This window comes from Bactrocera tryoni, chromosome 2 (assembly GCF_016617805.1).
Source record: "Bactrocera tryoni isolate S06 chromosome 2, CSIRO_BtryS06_freeze2, whole genome shotgun sequence".
Taxonomy (NCBI): domain Eukaryota; kingdom Metazoa; phylum Arthropoda; class Insecta; order Diptera; family Tephritidae; genus Bactrocera; species Bactrocera tryoni.
Genome location: NC_052500.1, coordinates 53,870,542 through 53,892,839, shown reverse-complemented (window position 1 = coordinate 53,892,839; position 22,298 = coordinate 53,870,542). Strand labels below are relative to the sequence as shown.

Sequence of the window (22,298 nt, the reverse complement as noted above, 5' to 3'; positions counted from 1 at the left end):
TCAAGTAAACTTCTCCAAAAACTCGTGAGAGATTTTGCGTTATGCTTCCGGTCAGATTTGGTTTTTACCTATGCTTTAATATTAATATAGGGTGCGTTACAAGATCTTACTATCTGTAGCATTTAACTACTTCCCTATTAAGAGGCTGACCTCAGAGGAATCGTCGGAACCTCTAGAGCACATGAGCTTCCAAAACAGGGCTTAAAATTCCATTAGGGTAAGAAGTAGCAAGTGTTCCCCGTCTTTGTGCAAGCGCTGGAACTTTGAACCTGGCGCGAGCTCAGTAAACTTTGGTCAGTAACCAGCATTTGCAGGATTGCAAAAATCATCTGACCCACAGTGAAACATAAAAGTCCTGTGGAACTACTAGCTTTAAACAAAGTTAAAATGACCGCAAGGATAAGTGTTCTCTATCCCAATGGCCCTCACGCGGTGAGATTGAATGTTTTGAAACATCTTGGTTGCCTTACTCTCTACAAACCCAGCAATTTGGCTGAAGTACTAGTAAGTAGGTATTGGACGGCTAAAGAAATTTGTTTGCTTGCTCTAAGCGCTTTTTAGATATGCGACGGTCTTTTGAACCATACCTAGGAGTTCGTAGAGTATTTGTAGCCTTACGAAAAATCGGACTATTTATGTAACCTAACCTAACCTAGGGTGTTATTCACTGTTTATTCACTAAGACGAGATGTATATTTATAGCCTCGTTCAATCTGCCGGCACACTGGGCCGCTGAAGATCTCGATATGCCGAAGGTTTTTAGCAAATTTTCATAAAATGTTTAGAGTACAGACGTTTTTATTGGCCTAATGTAATAACATAGGTAGGGTAAAATTAAGGAATATTTCGCCGTTTTTTAATTGTCTTCTTTGGTGTATTTGCTTCCTCAAATAAACGCTGGCAAGCTTTTGTTAATATTTTCTCTACTTTTTCTTTTTTTTTATAGATATGTTTCTAATACAAAAATACAAATACAAGTTCGTGTAAAATTGTCTCTTATCTACTGGCATATTGGCATACACGGCGCTCTAAATGTTAATATTTAAAATGACTATTGCATTTTGTGCATTACTCAAAAGTATACTGAAATCGTCAGGGTGCTCAGCTTATGTGATTCGATGCGACTGAGCACAATAGACCTAAGGTCGCATTACATATCTAAATTTATTTCTTTCTATCTATCCCATATGACTTGGGTCCTCAGTTAATATTTAGACTTAAATTTAATCCATTTTTAATACTATCCGTATTGCCACGTTACTTATAATGACCTCGAATAAAACTATTGATCTGCCTTCACAGATTTGGAGTACCGCTACGAACAAGGAATAATCTTTATATAAGAATATGGGAATATTTTCCGGACAAAGAGAATGTATTTTTAATTAAATTATACTTATTTTTATTATTTTTATTTGCTATATTTTTATTTTGGAAAAAATGCAAATGAAAAATTTACAATTTCCATATTTTATTACGTTATGCGTAATAATTAAAGTCTAGCGAAGCTGTATTCTGGCAACAATTTTATAATTTTTCCCATCTTTCAGACAAAAAATATTTAACATTACAATTCTTTGCTATAAGTTTTTTTCATAATTTTAAAAGGTAAAACATATTGCAAATGTTTGTTTTTAGAAATTCCAGGTGAGTACTAAATTTCTGATATATATACATTTTTATATTACCACACGAAGCTACACAACATATATAAACACATACCTATTCATAGTGGTTAGTCTGTAAGCTGAACCATGCATGACACTTGGATTTAGTTAGTTTGCACGTCTTTAGCACCAAACCTCACCTGGTTTCAGTTTCACTTCACTTGAGTCATTCAAAACTCCTAATTCAAAATATAATAATAAAACTGACAAATATTATTTTAATTAAACCTGAAATGTGCAGTTCCACCACGTTGGATACTAAAGCCCACCGATCAGGATGCCATACTCGGTAATCCAGTGGCCATTACCTGCAAAGCCGATGGATTTCCAATACCCACCGTACAATGGAAGCAGTCGATTGGTAAATTACTGTGAGGCGATTATTATATTTTTATTTGTTTTATATTAAGTCGGAGACATAATAATTTATAGATATAAATGATTGGCGTGACGAAATCAGTCGTCTGCATATTGCCTGTATGTATGAACGCGAAGTAATCCCTCAATTTTTTTGATATCGTTCTGAAATATTTCACACACACTTTTCTCCCGAAGGATCTGCTCATTTGTCGAAACCGCCGATATCGGACTACTGTAGCACATAGCGGTGATACAAATTGATCGCTCAAAACCAATATAGGTATATGGAAAACTAGTTGACAATTGATCTTCACGAAATTGGCTATAGGTACAATCTACGAAGATACCGATTTTTGTTGTTTAAATTTTCTTCAGAATGTTACAAATGTTTTCATCTCTAGTTGTTTAGTTTTAGATGCCTCACTAGGTTATTCCTTTTTCTGTAAATAATGGTCAATAAAACAGATACCATATTGTTAAAGTTGGATTCACTGTAATGAGAAAAAATTGTTCAAGAATAAGTCAGAGAAGATTTAAATCTCAGTCAGCATGCTTTTATCTGACCATATTCTACAAGGGAGTTGACGCTTAACAATTTCCAGTCCTCTGTTAGTCCGACTCTATTGGTTTTATTGCATATTAAACTTCAATTATCGGACTGTCTGTTAGAGGGGTAATGTCATACCATGTTCAAACCGACACTTAATCACACGATTTCGGCTGTTGAGTGGTTTATCCTAATAATCTTATAAATTTCTCAAGATTTCGCCATACAAAAATGACAGTTCAAAATCACTTCATCGAAGTGATTTGAAACTGATCCACGCTAAATCTCTCGGGGCGACTCTGATTTTGCGCCATCTATTCGTCAGCATTGGAAATCTATTACACTATGACAGCTGATTTAGACACTACAAAGAGAAAAAAATGTAAACAATATAATTTTTTTTAAAGCAATGAATCTATTTTCACCCGAAAATCGACTTAACAAATGAAAAAATGCGTCCATTATTTCCATCATATGAAAAATATTTAAAAGAAGACGGCTTTTATTACAAAATACTATATGACATTGTTTTTTTAAACCCTGAACAGGGTATACACCCAGAAGGAAGCGTCGGAGACCCTATAAAGTGTACATATAAATCATCAGTATGTTGAGCTGAGTCGATTTAGCCATGTCCGTCTGTCTGTCTGTCTGCATATATACGAACTAGTCCCTGAGTTTTTAAGATATCGTTTTGAAATTTTGCAAGTGCCATTTTCTCTTTAAGAAGCTGCTCATTTGTCGGAACTGCCGATATCGGACAACTATAACATATAGCTGCCATACAAACTGAATCGGAATCAAGTTCTTGTATGGAAAACTTTTGCATTTGACAAGATATATTCACAAAAGTTGGCACAGGTTATTTTCTAAGATAATAATGTAATATACGAAGAAATTGTTCAGATCGGTTAACTATAGCATTTAGCTACCATACAAACTGAATGATCGGAATCAAATACTTGCATGGGAAACTTCCTCATTTGACGATGTATCTTAACGAAATTTCGCATGAGTTATAGTTTATAGAAATAATGTTATCTCCGAGGAAATTGTTCAGATCGGTTAACTATAGCATTTAGTTGTCATACATACCGAACGATCGGAATCAAGGGCTTGTATGGAAAACTTTCGTATTTGAGGTGGTATCTTCGCGAAATTTTAAATGGATTACTGCTTAAGACAATAACATAATCTCCGAAAAAATTGTTTCGATCGGATTACTATAGCATATAGCTTCCATACAAACTGGACACATAGTTACTAAAAGAAGTGCACCTGTGAAGGGTATTTTAGCTTCGGTGCAGACGAAGTTAACGTTTTTTCTTGTTTTATATAAATGTTAAACGATGTGAATTCTTGAATGGCAAAAGCAGCTGTTTTTTCATCTTTTCAACGGCATTGAGAACGGGCTGATTAGTGAAAGGGCTTAAATGTAACCTAATTCCTTTAAATTTTCGGTCTGAATACGGTATAACGTCAACGCTAACGCTTACTTCAATTTATAAAAACTTGAACTTCAATATTTCTAATTAGTTCCTGTACCCTTTTTATCTCGTTTTGTTTAAAAATCGAATACGAGGCTTCATTTCCGGATAATAAAAAGCGATATAAACAAGTATATGTATATGTACATACTTATGTTTATATAATTGAGGTTTATTGATATTATTATATTGTTTGATAAGTTTCTAAGGCCAGAAAAAATGTATTCGTATAAAGTAAAGTATTATCATTCAAAACTTTTCCAATATTTAAATTTTGTTATGATTAACTCTCTTTTTCAACCCCAGGTGACTCAGGCGAATATCGTGAGCTTAGTTATGGCATTGGTAACGGTAACTCACAATCCGTTATCGAAACGTATAACAACGGATCACTGATCATACCAAAAGTTGGGCGAGAGCATGAAGGCAGTTATTTGTGCCAAGCAAGTAACGGCATCGGCGCGGGACTGAGTACACTAATCAAATTAACTGTGCATGGTGGGTGTAATTTTCCTGTATTTATGATATTTACTAATCACTGTTTTTGCAGTTGGCCCCTCTGTAACGGTTTCGAAGAAACAAGTTTCCGTCCGCCGTGGTGACCGTGTCACATTGCGCTGCGAAGCTGATGGCGATCAACCGCTGAATATAACATGGCGCGCCAAGGCAAATCACATTGATCCATCTTATGATATACGTTATCATATCAAAGATTCACCGTTAAGTCGTGGCACAGTCTCAGAAATGACCATACTACAGACCATACTTAACGATCGTGGTGAATACACGTGCATTGCCACTAATAACTATGGACATGATCGCGCTGTAATTCATCTGCAAGTGCAGGAGCCACCGAACTTTCCCGTAAATTTGCATGTCACCGATTTGGGTAGCCGTTCTGTTACGCTGGCTTGGTCGCCAAATGATCAAGATTCGATTTTCATGAATAACGGTGGTAACAATCGCGATTCGCAACCGATATCGAATTACATTTTGCAATATAAGAAAGCAGGCGGTATTTACATATATATTTTCTCAAACGAACCGAGTCGTATTAAACATTATTTATATTTCAGATGTCTGGCATGAGCACAATAACCAAAAATTATTGCCCGGTGATAAGACCACCGCACAAATTGGTTCACTACGTCCGGCGCAAGCATATCACTTCCGCCTTTACGCCGAAAATCATCTGGGTACCAGTGCCCCCAGCGATATATTGCTCGTGCAAACCGATGCAGAGGTGCCAAGTGGTCGTCCGCAAGATGTTTCTGCTGAGCCACTAGGGCCACAACAATTACTCATCACTTGGCGGCCACCAGAACGTGACACATGGAATGGCGAACTTTTGGGTTACACAATCGCGTACCAAAAACACGGTGCGCCAGATAGCGTACAAAACTTCACTAAAGTTAGCAGCCTAGGTGGTGAAGGTCTTAATGATTTTCGTCTTACTGGGCTGGAGAAATACACACAGTATGCCATATCTGTGTCTGCATTCAATGTGAAAGGTGATGGACCACCAAGCGAGGTCACCATGGGTCACACTTTGGAGGATGTACCCTCTGCGCCGCCACAGGGCGTCACTTGCATTGCGCTGACTGCACAAAATATACAGATCTCTTGGCAGGCGCCACCAAAAGAATCCAACCATGGAATCATACAAGGCTATAAACTATTATACGAGCCCGGCAATATCGAATCAGAGTACGGCACGCGTGAAACAAAGATCACTTCAGCGTTAAGTACAGTGTTACATGGTCTGCAGCCTTTTACGAACTACAGCGTTCAGGTTTTGGCATTTACACGTGCTGGCGAGGGTGTGCTCAGCCCGACAGTATCGTGTACCACTGAAGAGGCGGTACCAGATGCACCGGAGCGTGTTAAGTCTGTTGTAAGTAGTGAATCTTCAGTTATCATTAGCTGGTTACCACCGCGCCGCCCCAATGGTATTGTTACCAAATACAATGTCTACATCCGTATACTAGACAAAGGGCAAGAGTTGAAAATTCTCAAAGAAGTGTTGCCCGCAAACAATCGTCATTTTGAAGCTAAGGACTTAATGGTGCGCGAAACTTATGAGGCTTGGGTAACGGCTTCGACACGTGTGGGACAGGGACCGAGCACACCGGTGATCAAATTAATACCAAGCCCCTCTGTGCCCGCAGCCATCATATCATTTAGCCAAACTTTAAGTGTCAGCTGGCGAGTTGATCTCAAACTAGCATGCGTCTTCGTTGGTAACCCGAAACCGAACTCGGAATGGAAAGTGTTAAATGCACGTTCTAAAAAACATTTTCGCTTGGAGGTGAGCAATGATAATACGCTGACATTGCGCAATATACAGCGTACTCACGAAGGAAACTATTCGTGTGTGGTACGAAATTCGATTGGTTCCGATCACATTGTCTATCAGGTATACGTACAAGGTGAGTGGAAACTTAAATTAGTTGTAGAGATTGTGATATGTTTTGGTAAGCTAATTGAGGAGCTGCGAACACTCGGCTTCAAGGCATATTCACTATTAAAAGTCAAAATAATTAAAATCTTGTGTGAGACTGTTTCTTAATTTTGTTTAAGATATCCCGAATATAAACTAGACGGAGCGTGTTTTTCAGATACTGCTCTGAGTCAACTCAGTAAGATATTCTTCTTCTTCTTAATTGTCGTAGACACCGCTTACGCGATTATAGCCGAGTTAACAACAGCGCGCCAGTCGTTTCTTTCTTTCGCCACGTGGCGCCAATTGGATATTCGAAGCATAGCCAGGTCTTTCAGACAGAGTGGAAGTTTTCCTCTTCCTCTGCTTCCCCCGGCGGGTTCAGCGTCGAATACTTTCAGAGCTGGAGTGTTTTCGTCCATAGGACAACATGACCTAGCCAGGAGTATGTCATATATCATCTTAATTTATGAAGTCGTTAATGATTATACGCCGCTAAACTATATCCACTCTAATGTCAAACAACAGATTTTTGGTAGAACGAATTAGAATCATTAAAAGGAATAATCCTTTGACCTTATCTGGGTTTGTGTTTTCTAAATATTTCGTTACCTAGAGCCCCTAATTAGTTTTTACCTCACGGGAATATTTTTTTGGTATTTTTGAAAACTTTTATTGTAGCTACCTTTATTACTTGTATTCCATACTCAAATTTGATTTCATGTCATCTCATTTTAGTACCACCATCTGCTCCAGTGCTTTCCGTCATCGGCAGTACCACTAACTCCGTGTCGCTGCAGTGGCGAGTAGACGACATTGGTGGTGCACCGCTGCGTGGATTTACAATGACCTTCCGTAAGGAATTCGGCGACTGGGAAGAAATTGAATTGGATCGACGTGTTAACTCTCATTTAATAGAGAATTTGGATTGCGGCACGCGATACCAGTTTAATATGGTGACTTTTAATAAAATTGGAACGAGTGAAACAAGTGCCATCGAAACAGCCAAAACGAAAGGTGGGAACGTAAAATTTCATTACTTAATGATAAGAAGAAATAGGTGTGGTTCCACTGCAGTTAACAATTTTGAAGCAGCTTAGCAATTGAGAAATTAAGTCTTTAAAATGTGAATAGCTTTTAAGACAACTGGTAGCCGACCACTATAGGGACACAATTTGAAATCATCGTACTTAATTGATCCTCTTGTCCTCCTTCTTCGAACCAATTTAGAAATTAGTTAGTAAAATAGCTGAATCATCAGAGCCTCAGCATATTTCCAGTGGGATTATTTGTGACCGTGCTAACCGAATGGTTGAGAGTTTGGTCGTGAGTTCCATTTCAAAGTTTATGAATACATCAATTTGAGGGATATAACGTACATATATGTTTCTTAGTTAACTCGAGTTTATCGTTCGTTGTGGTATTTATCATTAAACACTGAGACATTGAGTTTTCTATTCAAGTATTTCACTTTAACAAGCCTTAAAACCACTTTTACACTTCTCAATGCTTAGTTTCACCATCCAATGTTGTCACTATCGCAAGAGAATCCGCAGTTATGACCGTCTGTAACACAGTACAACAGCTAATCTGGGGGGTGAGAAATTCCAAGTCAGGGTGATGGTACTAGGTCAGTATAGTAAAACCCTCAAAGGGTTTGACGTTCGTATGTGTCAGTTTTTTTATGACCTTTTAAATTTTTTCCTTATCTTGATGTTTTTTCGCTTAGTTTATAACCGTCGAAAATAGGTTTGAAAAGTTTCCACGCCATTTCCAGATACCCCGATAAGGGCCTACCACTGTATCTCAAAAGACCTTATGGATTATAAGCCTAATTTAATATTGTATAAGAAAACTATAGGCTTAATGATGGTCGAATTGCATTACGAACTGCTGAACCATATTCTGTATTATCCAAAGGGTTCCTTTTTGATTTGAAAAACTCAATATTCGAGACGATATCTTTAGGGTAAAGAGGACGTTACTGTCAGCATAGAGGCCTACTTTGCAGTGGATAATCACTTAATGAATCGCCTTTTTTTACCTTTGCTAACTGATTCGGATTTCTTGTATACCATATAGCTTAATAATAGGTCATAAACACCAAACTCTAAAGTCGAGTTTATGACTCAAGGTATAAATGCCTTAGGGGGATTTAAAATTTGATCCAGATAACACAATAACAGACACGGTTAACAAAAACAAACGTTTTTTATTATATTGTAACCGAGTGTTTTTTGTAGGCAATAAACCGATTGCGCCGCATAAACAAAGCTTGATACGCTCGAATATCACTTCCGCTTTGTTGGAGTTATCGTCATGGCAAGATGGCGGCTGTCCAGTGCAATACTTCAGCATTGAGTTCAGACGCTATGGTATTTCAAGTGACTGGATTATCGTCTCTAGCCGTATAGAGACACACGTATGTATCTTTTTTGTGGAATAAATCTTAGATATCACTATCTCTACTTGCAGACACGCTATACAATTGGCGATTTGGAGCCTGGAACTGCATATAATTTGCGTGTGGCGGCGCACAACAATGCTGGATCCACAATTAAGGAGTACTACTTTGAGACATTGCATTTTAACGGACTTTCAGCTGAGTTGGACCACGGCGACTTACCCGAGGTGCGGACACTCTTTCGCGATGTACATCTCATAGCGGTGATTATCACATCGGTGTTTGGCACGATCTTGGCTATAATCGGCGCTTGCATATGCTTCAAAAACTGTTAGTATAATGTAAAATATATATAGCAAAAACACTTGTATTAATTATGTGAATGTCATATTTTGTATATTTGCTGTAGATCCACGTCAACTATTTGCACGGAATGTCGACTCGATGCGGCCGCATGGTGCTGATGGCAAGGATATACAACATCGTGAACAATACTACGGTACGGTACGCAAATCATGCCAGCAATCACCACGTGAATCGGTTGCTGGGCTTGAACGCATACCTGAATACTCTGAAGATATCTATCCTTACGCTACATTCCATTTACCAGAACATGAAAATCAATCGGCTAACATACCGCTCAGCCGCAAGGGAGGCCTGCCGGCAATGTACGATCCGCGTGGCGGTGGTGTTGCAGACGACAATACCCTCTCCAGCACGGGTGCCAAGGTGAAGCGTTCGGTCTCGGCGGGCATTGGCAGCAGCGCTTCAAATGCAAATTTAAGCGGTGGACCTGGCCCGGCGTCGGGCGAATGTAGTCACACGAATACTGAAAAACGACATAAGCGACGTTCGAAAGCAATCAAATCGGAGTCGGAGGAATACGATAGCTTGAATAGCGATAGCGATTTGAGTGGTGAACGTATGCGTGAACGTGAAGAAAGTCGCAGCGGACGTGAGTCCTCTTCACATCTAGACGATAGCGGCTATAATCGTAAGTATATTAATTGTAAAGTACAAGTACTCCAAAATTACTTATTTAATATTATCTAAAGAATGTTTACTTTCAAATTTTACTTTCACTTGTATCTCAAATACAATACAAAATATTTATGACGTGTACCTAGGATTTTAATGCTTGAAACTTAATTTCCTGTAGGAATTAAATCAAGCTGTTTGACAATATCTATGGAGGGATTCTCCAAACTCCCCACGGTTCTTGCTTTTTTCGTAGACAATTAAACTTTTTTACTCTCTGACTGAAAGAAAGTAAATTTGAAATTACCATTTTGACCGAGTGCAATAATTATCGGCGCCAATATTTGCTTCTCTTGAATTTTTTAAGCCGGATATACCGAATAGATTTGTAGCATTTTTAAAAGATTATTCTCTTGGAAACTAGGTTTCCCAACTTAAACTCAGCAGTATCTCTTAGTCTCAGTGGTGCTGACTTTTACGATGCCACGTTAGACATTTGTTGGCCTTTGGGCGAATTGAGTTTCTGCAAGTTTTAAATTACTCGAGGAGTTCTTAATCAGTAAAGACTTTTATGAACGTCATCACATATAACATACGACTACACCTTGAAAGTGGAACCCCACACATGACGCTAACAAACCAATGAGTTTCTAGACTGTGTAAGCATAAAATATAATTACTGTTTTAGTTAGAATGGTTTCAAAGCAACTGCATTATATAAACTTATCTTATCGGTGGTTTCCCGCTTTATTTCAAGCCGATGTTAAAGCTCTTTTTTTTGGCCCCCTTAGAGGAAATAGTCTTAAAATAGTTCTATAAATTTATTTATTTGGTTTATATAAAGTGTAGTCGTTCTTTTCGCAAGGTGGCGCCAACTGGAGATTTCAAGCAAAACCAGGTTTTTTTCCACCTGATCTTTCCAACAGAATGGAAGTCCTCCTCTTTCTCTGCTTCCCGCGGCATCGAATACTTTCAGATCTGGTGTGTTTTCATCCATTCGGACGACATGACCTAGCCAGCGTAACCGCTGTCTTTTAATTTGCTGAACAATGTCAATGTCGTCGAATATCTCTTACAGCTCATCGTTCCATCGAATGCGATATTCGCCGTGGCCAACGCGTGAAGGACCTTAAATCTTTCGCAGAACTTTTATCTCGAAAAATTGTAACGTCAACTTATCAGATGTTGTCATCGTCCATGCCTCTGCACCATATAGCAGAACGGGAATAATGAGTGGCTTACAGAGTTTGGTTTTTGTTCGTCGAGAGATGACTTTCTTCTCAATTTCCTACTCAGTCCGAAGTAGCACCTATCATTACGAGGTTGACGTTGTTGTTGATGTTAATGCTGGTTTCAAAATAAACGAAATTATCTACAACGAGGATGGAGTTTAGTGTAGAAGTTCACACAAGTGAGGAAAGCTCTCTGATTGCCATTCACTTGGGAGTGCCATTCACTTGTTAGTGGCTAGAAGCAACTCTATAACATATGGCTCAAGCAGTTCACAACTTCCGGCCTTAATAAGTATCCTCTGGGTAGCCAAAGAACATCCATTTGAAAGCGAGCTAAAGTAAGAAGGCGAACCATTACTCCTTAGGGTTGTACGCTGGGTTTGAGAGCCGCCACGTAAAACACGCTCCCAAATAAAACGAAAAAGAAAACATTTTTTTTTGTATTAAATTGAAGGTTTTAGCTTGCACTGTTAGAATAAACCAAATGCCAGGTCGGCACTATTTGTGTATTTATAAGAATCTTCTAACCAAGCTCCTGGCCTTAATGGCAAGCTTCTATCGATATGTGTGAGTTACTACATCACTCACTGCCAATACCACCAAACGCAAAACCTTTCTGAGTCTCAATCATGGATTGTCTTCTGTCTGCCTTAGCTCACCGCACCCACGACAAATTTGATATGACGTTGTCGTAAGTGACCACTTTTTATCGCCAGTAACCTTCTGCTTCAGAAACGGATAGATTTTCTGCGACTCAGCATCGATTTACTGATAAAAATTCGGTAACGTAATTTCTCTTTTCTGGGGTTCATCTGAGTCAAATCATCATAAACTGTCTAAATAGTTTTTTTTGGTACAAAATCTTAGATTTCGAACGCTTAATAGCGCAACCCGATCGCAATTATACAACGCGAAATAAAGTTACTTCTGCTGTCTATTGGAAATATTATATATTTTTTTTTAGAACCTAAAATATAAGTTTAGAACAATTAACTAATTATAAATTGAAATACTTTCCTTAATACTTACAGCTCACGGTCATAGTCCTTGCAGTGGTGGCAATGCCGGAGGCAACAAGGAGCGTCTTTCAGTATTCAGTAGGCCTCAACTTCATAGTAAGTTAGTACCTATTTTAACTAATTAACACATTTTGAGATTTTGCAAGCATTACCAACACTCGTACTAACCCCCTCACCGACCTGTAGTACCTACAACCACCATGGCCCAACGTCAGCAAAATCATCAAACCACCACCACAACCCATCTTAATTACTAACCACTTTTACGCGCATTAAACACGTCAAACACCAAACACAGCACACCCTAACATTTACTAACTCGCAAGCCAAAAGTTAAGACACAACAACCGTTCGACAATTTTGTGTCTTACAGTATTTTCTTTAAGTAATTTTGCATAAATATACCTACGTATATGTATATATATATATATATGTATGTTCAGAAAATATTTTGCCGATTCACAAGAAAGACTCCAAGAAAGAGAACTCACGCACTTCTAAATCACCGAAACCTTCAATCAACACAGCAACTAAAACAACAACTGCAACGCCAACTGCACTCAAATCCACACGCACCTTTTTCCAAGCCATAATACCCACACGCATCATATCCAGCGCCCTGCATGCACCCGAACGTCAAGCACCTCCCCCAAACCCTTCCGCCCACTCTCAGTACGTGCAAACACCCATCACAGCCAAGCAGTGCAGTTCAATGGCAGCCGCAGCAGCAGCAGCCGCCGCAGCCAAAGCGGGCAATAAAAAGTCGAAGTTGCTTAGTCAGGCCGCACAACCCCATCAGCTGCAGCAAATGTTGCCACAACGTCCATCAGTCACGTCACCCGCACAGCTGCAACTACAGCAGCAGCAACATCAACAACAACGTCAACCGCAAGCACGTAGTAATACGCAGCTGATCAGCGCCACGCCGGCCGCACGGCCATTATCACCATCACCGCCATATCGTTTCGCTTCGTCCACATCATCAACATCGACTTCATCCAAACATGAGCGTGTCGCCAACATCAATACCAACATAACGACAACAACAACCCCCCCAATCACCAACATTTTGAGCAACAACCACGAGACAATCATTTGCAGCAATCCATCATCACGTACAAGTCCCCAAGCATTGGTTAGCACCATCACCAACACCACCACCAATAACATATCCAATAATACCCCAACAACCACCCATGTCGTCAACAACTGCGCAAAACCGTCGAATTCGCGTAGCGGCAGTAGTAGTAGCGATAGCATCGGATATCACAAGCGCTCGCTTTCCAATAGGCAAGCCATTAGTGTTGTAGTCGATGTGTTTTCCAACACTGAATACTTTTAAACTCTAATATGCACTCGCCTACACGCAAACATATATACAGCATATATTCATGAATGTTAATCAATCAGTTCTAATATTTTATTCATTTTAATGTTCAGTTCATATTGAAATGTGAAAGTATTCCGTGAAAGTTAGAGAATCCATTCAAACATTTGAGTTCGATCCCCTAACTCTTCATACACTGTGTGCTGAGCGCTTCTCTTGAAGTTCAATATGCAATACGAATGCACAATGTTGCCAATATTCCACATAACGATATTATCTTATTTCCTAACGTTTTTGGCTGAGGTCGAATCACGTTACCATAACAATTAGAAAAAAGACCAACGTAATTGTTTTTTTAATAAAAGGTAATATCTGCTTTTACTGTTTTTCGCTCTCTCCACAACTTCATAAGGAAAATTCAATTACATTTTAATAGAATCGCTAGTTTGGAAAGTCGCTTGGTACCAAAATAATGTCTATTTAGAGCTGTAGCCCTTGGAAGCTTCGTACACTTTGGACAAAAAATAGTACGACTTTTTAATTTAAATTTCGCGTCAAAATATTTTTTTCAAGGTTGATATGACTGTCTGTGACATCTGCGCCAAGGTCATATCAAAATAATCATTCGTGTTTAATATAGCTTATCTTTCTAAAGTACATAAAGTGTATTCAGCAGGATGAGTAAATTTATTGAACAGAAAAGTTCCATTAAATGTTGTGTGCGGAATAAAATTTCTGGTGCAGAAACGTTCAGAATGTTGCAAAAGGCCTTCGATGATAATTGTTCGTCGCGAGCAAGTATTTTGATAGATACAAATTATTCAAAGAGGGTCGAGACATTGTTAACGACAAACCACGTCCAAAACGGCCATCAACACCAACTGATAATCAACACGTCAATAAAATAAAGGAATCGGTGCTTGAAGATCGACGATTAATAGTCAGAGATCTCACCTGCACCCTAGGAATATCGGAAAGGTCAGTGAAAACCATTTTAAAAGAACATTTGGGGCTAAGGAAACTGAAAGCACGATTGGATCCACAATCACCATATTTTTTTTTTTAAAACAGCATCGCGTTAATGTCCGTGAAATCATTCTTTCCGACTACCAGGATGTCATTAAACGTATTATTACTGGCGATAAATTTTAAACCTATGTCAATCGGCTGAATATCGTAGCGAAGGTTAGCCGTGCCGAAAAATCATGTCAAAGCAGGTCAAAAGTCAAGCTTTTGTTTACAGTTTTGTTCGATTATCGAGGTGTGGGGCATTCCGAATTACCTCCGACCGGCCAATCTATCTATAAGGAGTACTATTTGAGAGTTATGGGTCATTTGCGCTAAGCTATTCGTAAAAATATGTCAGAATTATGGACCGGCAACTCTTGGCTTTTGCACCACGATAATGCACCGTAGCTTACTGCATTGATTTTTCTTAAGTTTTTCGCCATTTTTGAACCAATATCGTGCCGCAATCACCGTATTCGCCTGATTTAGCTCTGTGTAATTTCTGACTATTCAGCAAACTCAAACGACCGCTCTGAGGAAACCGTTTTGAGTCAATTGAAGACATTTAATTTCCAGGAATTGACTTTAATAACTGTTTGGAGGATTGGAAAAAACGGTAGCGTAAGTGTATTGGGGCCAAGAGGGATAACTTTGAGGGGCGACATAGTTTTTGGATAATAAATTAGTATAATGAACAAAGTCTTACTATTTTTTGCTCATAGTAGTATGTTCAACGTAAGGCTTCTTAAAACCGAAATATTTAAAATGAGTGTATTCCCGAAATAAGTGGCGTGTTTGACTGAAGTTGAGTCAAAAATGATCTCATTAATATTTGTAATAAAAAAGAAATTCTACTTTTTACACAATCCGCGACTCGGACATGTAACGAGCCGATTCCTTTCGAGAATAACATTGGTTGAAATTTAAAGTTCAATTCCTTTCAACTTAAGGCTTTCGCAAAATCAAATATAATATATTACATGCACTGAAGGCTTCTATAATTAAGTTGTGCCCATGGTAGATAAATACTTTTCAATAAATAATAAATTATGTCCTCTTTGAGTAATCTCACACTACACAAAGAGAACAAATGTACAAGGTATGAGATTTCAAAAGCGTCAATTTATATAATAAGCCCGTTCGTTTTCTTTTTTATAAGGCTAGTTTCTTAGGCAAAGTAATCGAAAAATTTACCAAGGAATGTTAGAAAGAAAGAAGAGGAAGGCAATACTGCGAAAGTTTGACAGTTCGAAATAAAAGCAATTAAAGGTTAATATTATTTTTTAATTATTACAGATAGTTGTTGGCTACCATTCTATGGTTCAGGTTCCGATGGTACGCAGATCTTACTTCAATAGAGTTCTCACGAACTCTTGTCACGGTATCTGCCACCTATCGTTCACGACCCGAAAATCCACAAATCTTAATTAAGAAGATTTCTTACGACTTATAGTTTTCCCCTCACAAAAACTGTAACTTCTTCCTTCCCGGCCTACATATGAACCCGACCTCATAGTCCTGCAGGTCTTTCATTTAATACTCAAGCATTCGTGAACCATCAAGAAATTTTGTGCCAAAATGCGCACATCATCAATAAAATATTGTATTGCCCAAATTTCGGTTAAATGTTATGAAATTAATCCATACAGTTTATGTTATTTAAACTCACTTACTATTTGCATGCTGTCCCGCATTCATTTGCATGTTTTACTAAATACTAATCAGCACACTTCTAATAATCACCAAATCTTTAGTTCCTAATTGTTCTAATGCCTGCCGATAACTCATATTGATGCAGCTAATCGTATTTGTACATTATCTTCAACAGCAGCATGGACCCCGTGCCCTTCGACTACCGGCTCTTTGACCCGCCACCAAAACAACCGAAACCAACAATTGCCTGTGGTGCACAGTCACAATCGCATCACCATCACCAGCGACAAACATCATCCACATCAACATCCACATCAGCATCCACATCCACATCTGCCCAAAATTCAACCAACAATACAAATATGCCCAGCAGTCTATCCGGTGGCAAAGTACGATCAAAAGCTACCGATACTAATTCCAACAGCGGCAGTAACTTCCTCCTCGCCGGCGAGTTCCAATGCACAACTAACAGCATCCCCGCCCCGCATATTGTCCAGTCGGGTTCATATGTCGAAATTCTGAAGCATGCCGCACCGCAACCCCCCAACAACCAAACAAACAACCAACAAACAATCATGCAAGCGCCAAATGCAAAACGTCCAAGCGGCGTTGGCGCTGGCGGTGGCGCAAACAGCGGTAGTAATAGTGTTGTCAGCGGTGCAGCATTGGCTTGTCACAACAAAAGCTATGGTGACTTTCTAACAATTACACCACGCCGCAAAGGCAAACTGCTTTCTTCTGGCTATGGTGATAAACACGGTGGCGCTGGTGGTGGTGGTGTTGGCGCCTTGGATGGCAATAACCAAGACAATTATCGCCATCATTTGCCCACCAGCATCGAACCATTACATCTACTTGGCATACCCAATGACAATATGTCTACATTCTTTGATTATCGCGCCATGGAGACGCTCAGCAATAGCGATACGCTCGCAATCGGCAGCAGTCTCTCTGGACATGCACACAACAGTAAAAGCAACAAAGCATACGACACGAGTACCACTTGCTTGAATGCAAACAATTATGGTGAATCACCACAGAGCAATAGCAATTCAGGCATACCTGATGAGTTCCATAATATAATTAGCGAGAAGAATCTCAGCCCACCCTCGGCCTTCAGCGACAACAACAGCTGTCTGCCAAAGGGTAAGGTCTAAACTTTAAAGTCTGGTAGTAGGACATCAAGGAAGATCATATCAAAATTGTGGATTTTACGACATAATTAACCTAAAAGAACTGAAGAATTCTGCATATCAAGTACGCGAATCTCTCTAACGGTTATACTAGAATTACTTCACACATATTCATGAGAAAACGAAACAGCGGATAAAACATAAAAAGGATTATTATTATTGGTTTAAGGGTAACAAACGATCGAAACGAAGACGCAACCGAAGACTTTACTGCAGCATTTAATCACAAGCGACAAATATAAAGTAAATATGTATATTTAGAATTAAAGGAGTGGTGTGTTCTTAAGTTCACCGAAATTCACAAAAAGCAAATCTTCCAAAAAGTATCGCTTTTGTATATCGCAAAAGCCACAAGACACAAAGCTCTACACATCTCCAAAAAATAGCATACGTTTAGATATGTGTTACGTTTGTATGTACTAGACTATATGCTAATCTATGTAAATTTATAAAATTGCAGTTTTTATGGCGAATGACGCCTAGTTAAATGAATTAGAGGTAGAAACTTTCATTTCGTTCTCACAGTTGAGTGCTCGAAACCGTTAACATGAACTTAGAAATGAGTGACAAACGATGATTTCTACAGATAATCGCCAGCGCTAACGATCAGATCCATTTCATCGACACTGTTTCATAAGACCCATCCATAACCTATTTTCAGAATTAGTATCAGTAGATCAAATAAATAGAAATACTTGTATGATAATATTAGCTTGTTTTGTCTAAGAGAGGAATTTGACTTTTATTTTACTTTTCTTAAACTGTTTAGAAGATGAGTTTAGTCCGTAATTTTGCTTCCCAAAAAGCCGAAACTATATTCAATTATTCGAAGTGTATCATGACGTTAGAGATAGGACAGGACCGAAACCTCGCTTTTGTCTTGTTATGAAGTAATATTTTCAATTATTTCGACAAAATTCCCGGACTTCTGCAGCTATGGTACACTTTTCCTGAACTAGTATAATGTAGAACTTAATTTTCGGGTCTTTTCCCAACCATACTGTCTTTTCTAGAATGTAGAACATCTTTTTCGTTTGAAGTCGCTAAGACCGCCTTTCTTCTTGTATGGTAAATAGAAGAATCGGGAACATTAAAACATCTCTGCATTCAGCATAGAATCGGTTGTGCTTGATCTCTTTCATAATAAAGCGAATGAAATCGAGTTTTTGTGGCAATTCCAAGAAATAATGCTATATATATAACGATGTCTTTTTCAACATTGCCGCTTCATAATCGGAATAGTGTAGGAGGTAGTTATGGGTGATTTGTAGATCTGTTGGTCAAATACTTTACAAATTTATCTGTAAACGTATAAGTATTAAATTCTCGATCAAATATCCTTTTAAATACTATTTCAATTTATCAAACAAGTTCGGTAGGTTCTCACTTTCCACACATATATCTAAGTGGAATAAAGTTTTGAGTATTTATTTCTTTGGAAAGTTTCCACTAAAATGCTTTGCTCTGGAGAAAAATATTTTGATAATATTTCTAGTCCAACTGCAAAAAAATATAAATGTTGCCACTGTTAAGCTCTATGCTATGCTGGGAATATCAGAATTGATTAGTTATTTTTTAGTGAAATATACTAGCTGGATGTTTTTAACAAAAAGAAAAATGATATAACCAAATAGGACGTTATGTTATTAATTAAACAGGTGTCTTTGAGGGCAAACTAGTACTACAGATCCTTCTTTGCGAACATACTGAAATCTTGTATGAAAAGCTAGTTTATTTAAAATTAATTTTTTTATATGATTAATTAATTCTATATAAATTCTACCCCAATTGACTAAGTTTTTAGTTAGTTTATGGAATTGACTTCAATTTCAGCGATTCGTGGCGAGGAACGATTAAAAATAAGAACAGAATTGTGTAGAAAAAGAGCAAAAGACATTGCATTAGATAAGTTGATTATTACATATACCATACATATTTATAAGCATAAGCAACACACTGTTAATTAGTTAAATCTACAAATGAAGAATTAATTATCATAAATATAAACGAACGAAACACCCTTTTTTTAATATTGTGTACATATATACTATAACAAAATCAAGTATTTAAAAGCATTTAAATATATGCATTTAAAGCTCAAATATCGAACACGAAACCAAATATCAATATTAGAAACTGAACATACTGACAAGTTACATAGTTATCTTAACGACTGTATGTGTGTACATATATAGAAATAAACATTATAATCGTTTATTTTAATCAATAAGGTAACGAAGTCAATAAATCATTAACAATTATTATTAATAATTATAACGGTATAAGCCCCTGCAAGCCAATAGACAACAAAATTAGACAGTTTGGTGGCAGCAGAAACCGTCAATTTGCGATTAACCCTCGATATCAATTTTAAAGCGTCAATTTTTTTACAAAAATTTGCAAACTTTTGAACTAACTATATATTTAAGCAGAAATTAAAAATTTAGGCGACACAAATTTTAGAACAAATTTGAAAATAAAAGAATTTTAAGAAATTATTACAACGCGCATATGCTGTATTTAAGTGAAATTATAAGTTTGAAACAAAAAATTAATTAAATGTTATCAATTAAACGAAGGTTAGAAAATAAGATGAAATCAGCAAGCAGGAAGGAAGAATTAATAAATAAAAAATTGAAAAGGAAAACCGCAAATTAAAAAATTACTTGAATAAAATAAATTTAATGAAATTGTGCGTCACTTATATTTCCAAAAATATTTAGATTTACATAAAATTAACCAAAAATCATATGACATATATACATATATATACACACATACAATTTAGCCCTAAAACTGCGAAAACCAAGAAATAAGCACTTATACCAATTACATAAGGTCTTTTTTAAAGGAAGCTCAATTATTTTGGCATTTGTTCGTCGTGTGTATTTCCAAAAACCAAAACAGTAAGCATTTCTAGAGCATAAGTCCAACATGCCACAAAAAACAACAAGCTGTAACAATAAATATAAAATAAAAAGCGCATAGTTGTAGTATCTAATACATGAACTAATTGAAAATTCAAAAACAAAAAAAAATAATAATAATGATAAAAATTCAATAAATATTGATAAAGTTCCGGTTTGGATACTTTTAAAAGTAATTAATCCTCACCAAAAATTATTTTTATTGTAGTGATAAAGGCAGCACAGAGGCCACATAACGGTAAGCTAGGTTATACTAAGATATATTTGAAGCGGTGAAATGCTCTCGCTGAGCAAAGGGAGTGAAGGGAAGTTTACGACGTCAAATATTGCTGCTGAAATAGAGGGGAATGACGTTTCTTGCGCTTGCTCTATATAAATAAGGAATGAAGCGCTAATATTATGACTGTTCTAATAATAATTTTTCGACTTTCTAACAACATTTAGGACTTCCTCGTCGTATCTATTATCTGGGGTAATATTAAAGATCGATGTATATGTTGAAGCAGTCTACCGACTATTATTGGCCCATACCACTGGTTGTTAAAAGACCAAAACCGATATATGGGTTACTTTTCTATAACCTAATACTATAACAACGCCGAAGAAGAAAAACTTCTTAAAAAGATGAATTTGTCGGCGGTAGAAATTAGCGATTTTTGTTAATACTTTCTGGCCATACAGGATATAATTGCAAAAACTGTTAACACGCCATTCATTGATCTGATAACTGGTCCATCTAAACTATCTATATTATGTTCGTGTGAAGCTTGATCTGCTTATGTCAGTTATTGTGTGTGGCACCCGTTGGTTTTTGAACAAAACTTGAAGAATGTGTTGACTTGAGTCGTAAAATCATCGAAAACTTGTCTCTTGCGAAAAATAGGTGAAATCGGATGATAACCACACCATATCCACACATAAAGATTTTTTAAACTACTAAAACTGTGATAAATCAATAAATAAATGCGCCAGAGGCATTAAATTTCATTTAAAATTTTAGCGAGTGATGCAGTATGAGATGGTGTATTATCGCACATTTTTGTTCAATAAATTCAGACACAGTAAAAATCGAAAAAATCGAAGAATTCACCTTAGAGCCTTACAAAACGACGCGTATATCAAATACTAATGAATTTTTTGACGTGAAATTTAGCATAGATGTCACTAACAGTACCAATTTACAGAAAAAATTGACCAATTCGAAAAACACGCGAAATATAGTCGTTTCAAGCTGTTATGCTGATTTTGTTCAGTTTTGTTTGGCATTTCATCATGGAAAGACTTACACCTGAACAACGTTTACAAATCGTTCAAAATAAAGGAAATATAGCAGCCGCAGCTGAAAGTGTACACTAAGACTGTGGATAGTGGATTCCGCGCCGTTCGCAGCAACTCGGACTGACGTATGGAATGACTTGGCACATTTTGCTTCGAGATCTTAAATTGAAAGCATACATAATACAACTTACATTACAAAAACTGAAGCAGTGAAGTTTTGGGATGGTCGATCGGCCACCAAGATCGTGTGATATCACACCGTTAGACTTTTTCTTGTAGGGTAATGTAAAATTTAAAATCTATGCGTACAATCCCGCTTCGATTCAAGTCTTGGAACAAACATCACTCTTGTCATTCGCCAGATACCAGTCGAACGGCTCACCGAAAATTGGACTCAACGAATGGACCATATGAGAAGCGGCCAATATTGGATCACTCTTTATTAATGATTTAGCGCTGAACATGAATCAATTTTAATATTTTTCCGGTTTTCTGTTCAACGTGATGCAAATCAGCTCAGTATATCTCGGAGAATGACTTTAATATAATTTTCTCTGATAGGAAGTAACATATGGCTTTTGAAACCAATTGAGTCCATTACCTAAAATTTAACTTAATAAAATACTAAATTTGATTGTAATTCATCCAAAATTACGTCGAACACTGAATGTTGAATTCTTTCGCAACATTTTGGAATGTAAAGATTTTCCCAGACCTGAAGGTATTTTTCCGGCTTTGATCTTTATAAACTTCAAGAGATTTATAAATATAAGGGTTT

At 37.4% G+C, this 22,298-nt stretch overlaps 1 protein-coding gene across 10 annotated transcripts in view; it reads left to right on the top strand.

Annotated features, from left to right (window-relative positions):
- LOC120768333 (Down syndrome cell adhesion molecule-like protein Dscam2) overlaps window positions 1-19,586 on the top strand; it is a 46,446-nt gene extending 26,860 nt beyond the window's left edge. For 4 of the 10 annotated variants that reach the window (XM_040094978.1, XM_040094977.1, XM_040094973.1 and 1 more), the window contains 10 exons: window positions 1,909-2,028; window positions 4,368-4,559; window positions 4,612-5,076; window positions 5,138-6,490; window positions 7,240-7,518; window positions 8,745-8,923; window positions 8,977-9,235; window positions 9,315-9,899; window positions 12,147-12,234; window positions 16,298-19,586. In XM_040094978.1, coding sequence (XP_039950912.1) covers window positions 1,909-2,028; window positions 4,368-4,559; window positions 4,612-5,076; window positions 5,138-6,490; window positions 7,240-7,518; window positions 8,745-8,923; window positions 8,977-9,235; window positions 9,315-9,899; window positions 12,147-12,234; window positions 16,298-17,279 — 4,502 coding nt within the window. In that variant the 3' untranslated portion in view covers window positions 17,280-19,586. Of the gene's footprint in view, window positions 1-1,908; window positions 2,029-4,367; window positions 4,560-4,611; window positions 5,077-5,137; window positions 6,491-7,239; window positions 7,519-8,744; window positions 8,924-8,976; window positions 9,236-9,314; window positions 9,900-12,146; window positions 12,235-12,320; window positions 12,519-12,577; window positions 12,720-16,297 lie in introns of those variants that run through there. The other 6 variants (XM_040094976.1, XM_040094975.1, XM_040094980.1 and 3 more) reach the window with 6 other exon arrangements.
- Window positions 19,587-22,298: the final 2,712 nt, after the last annotated feature.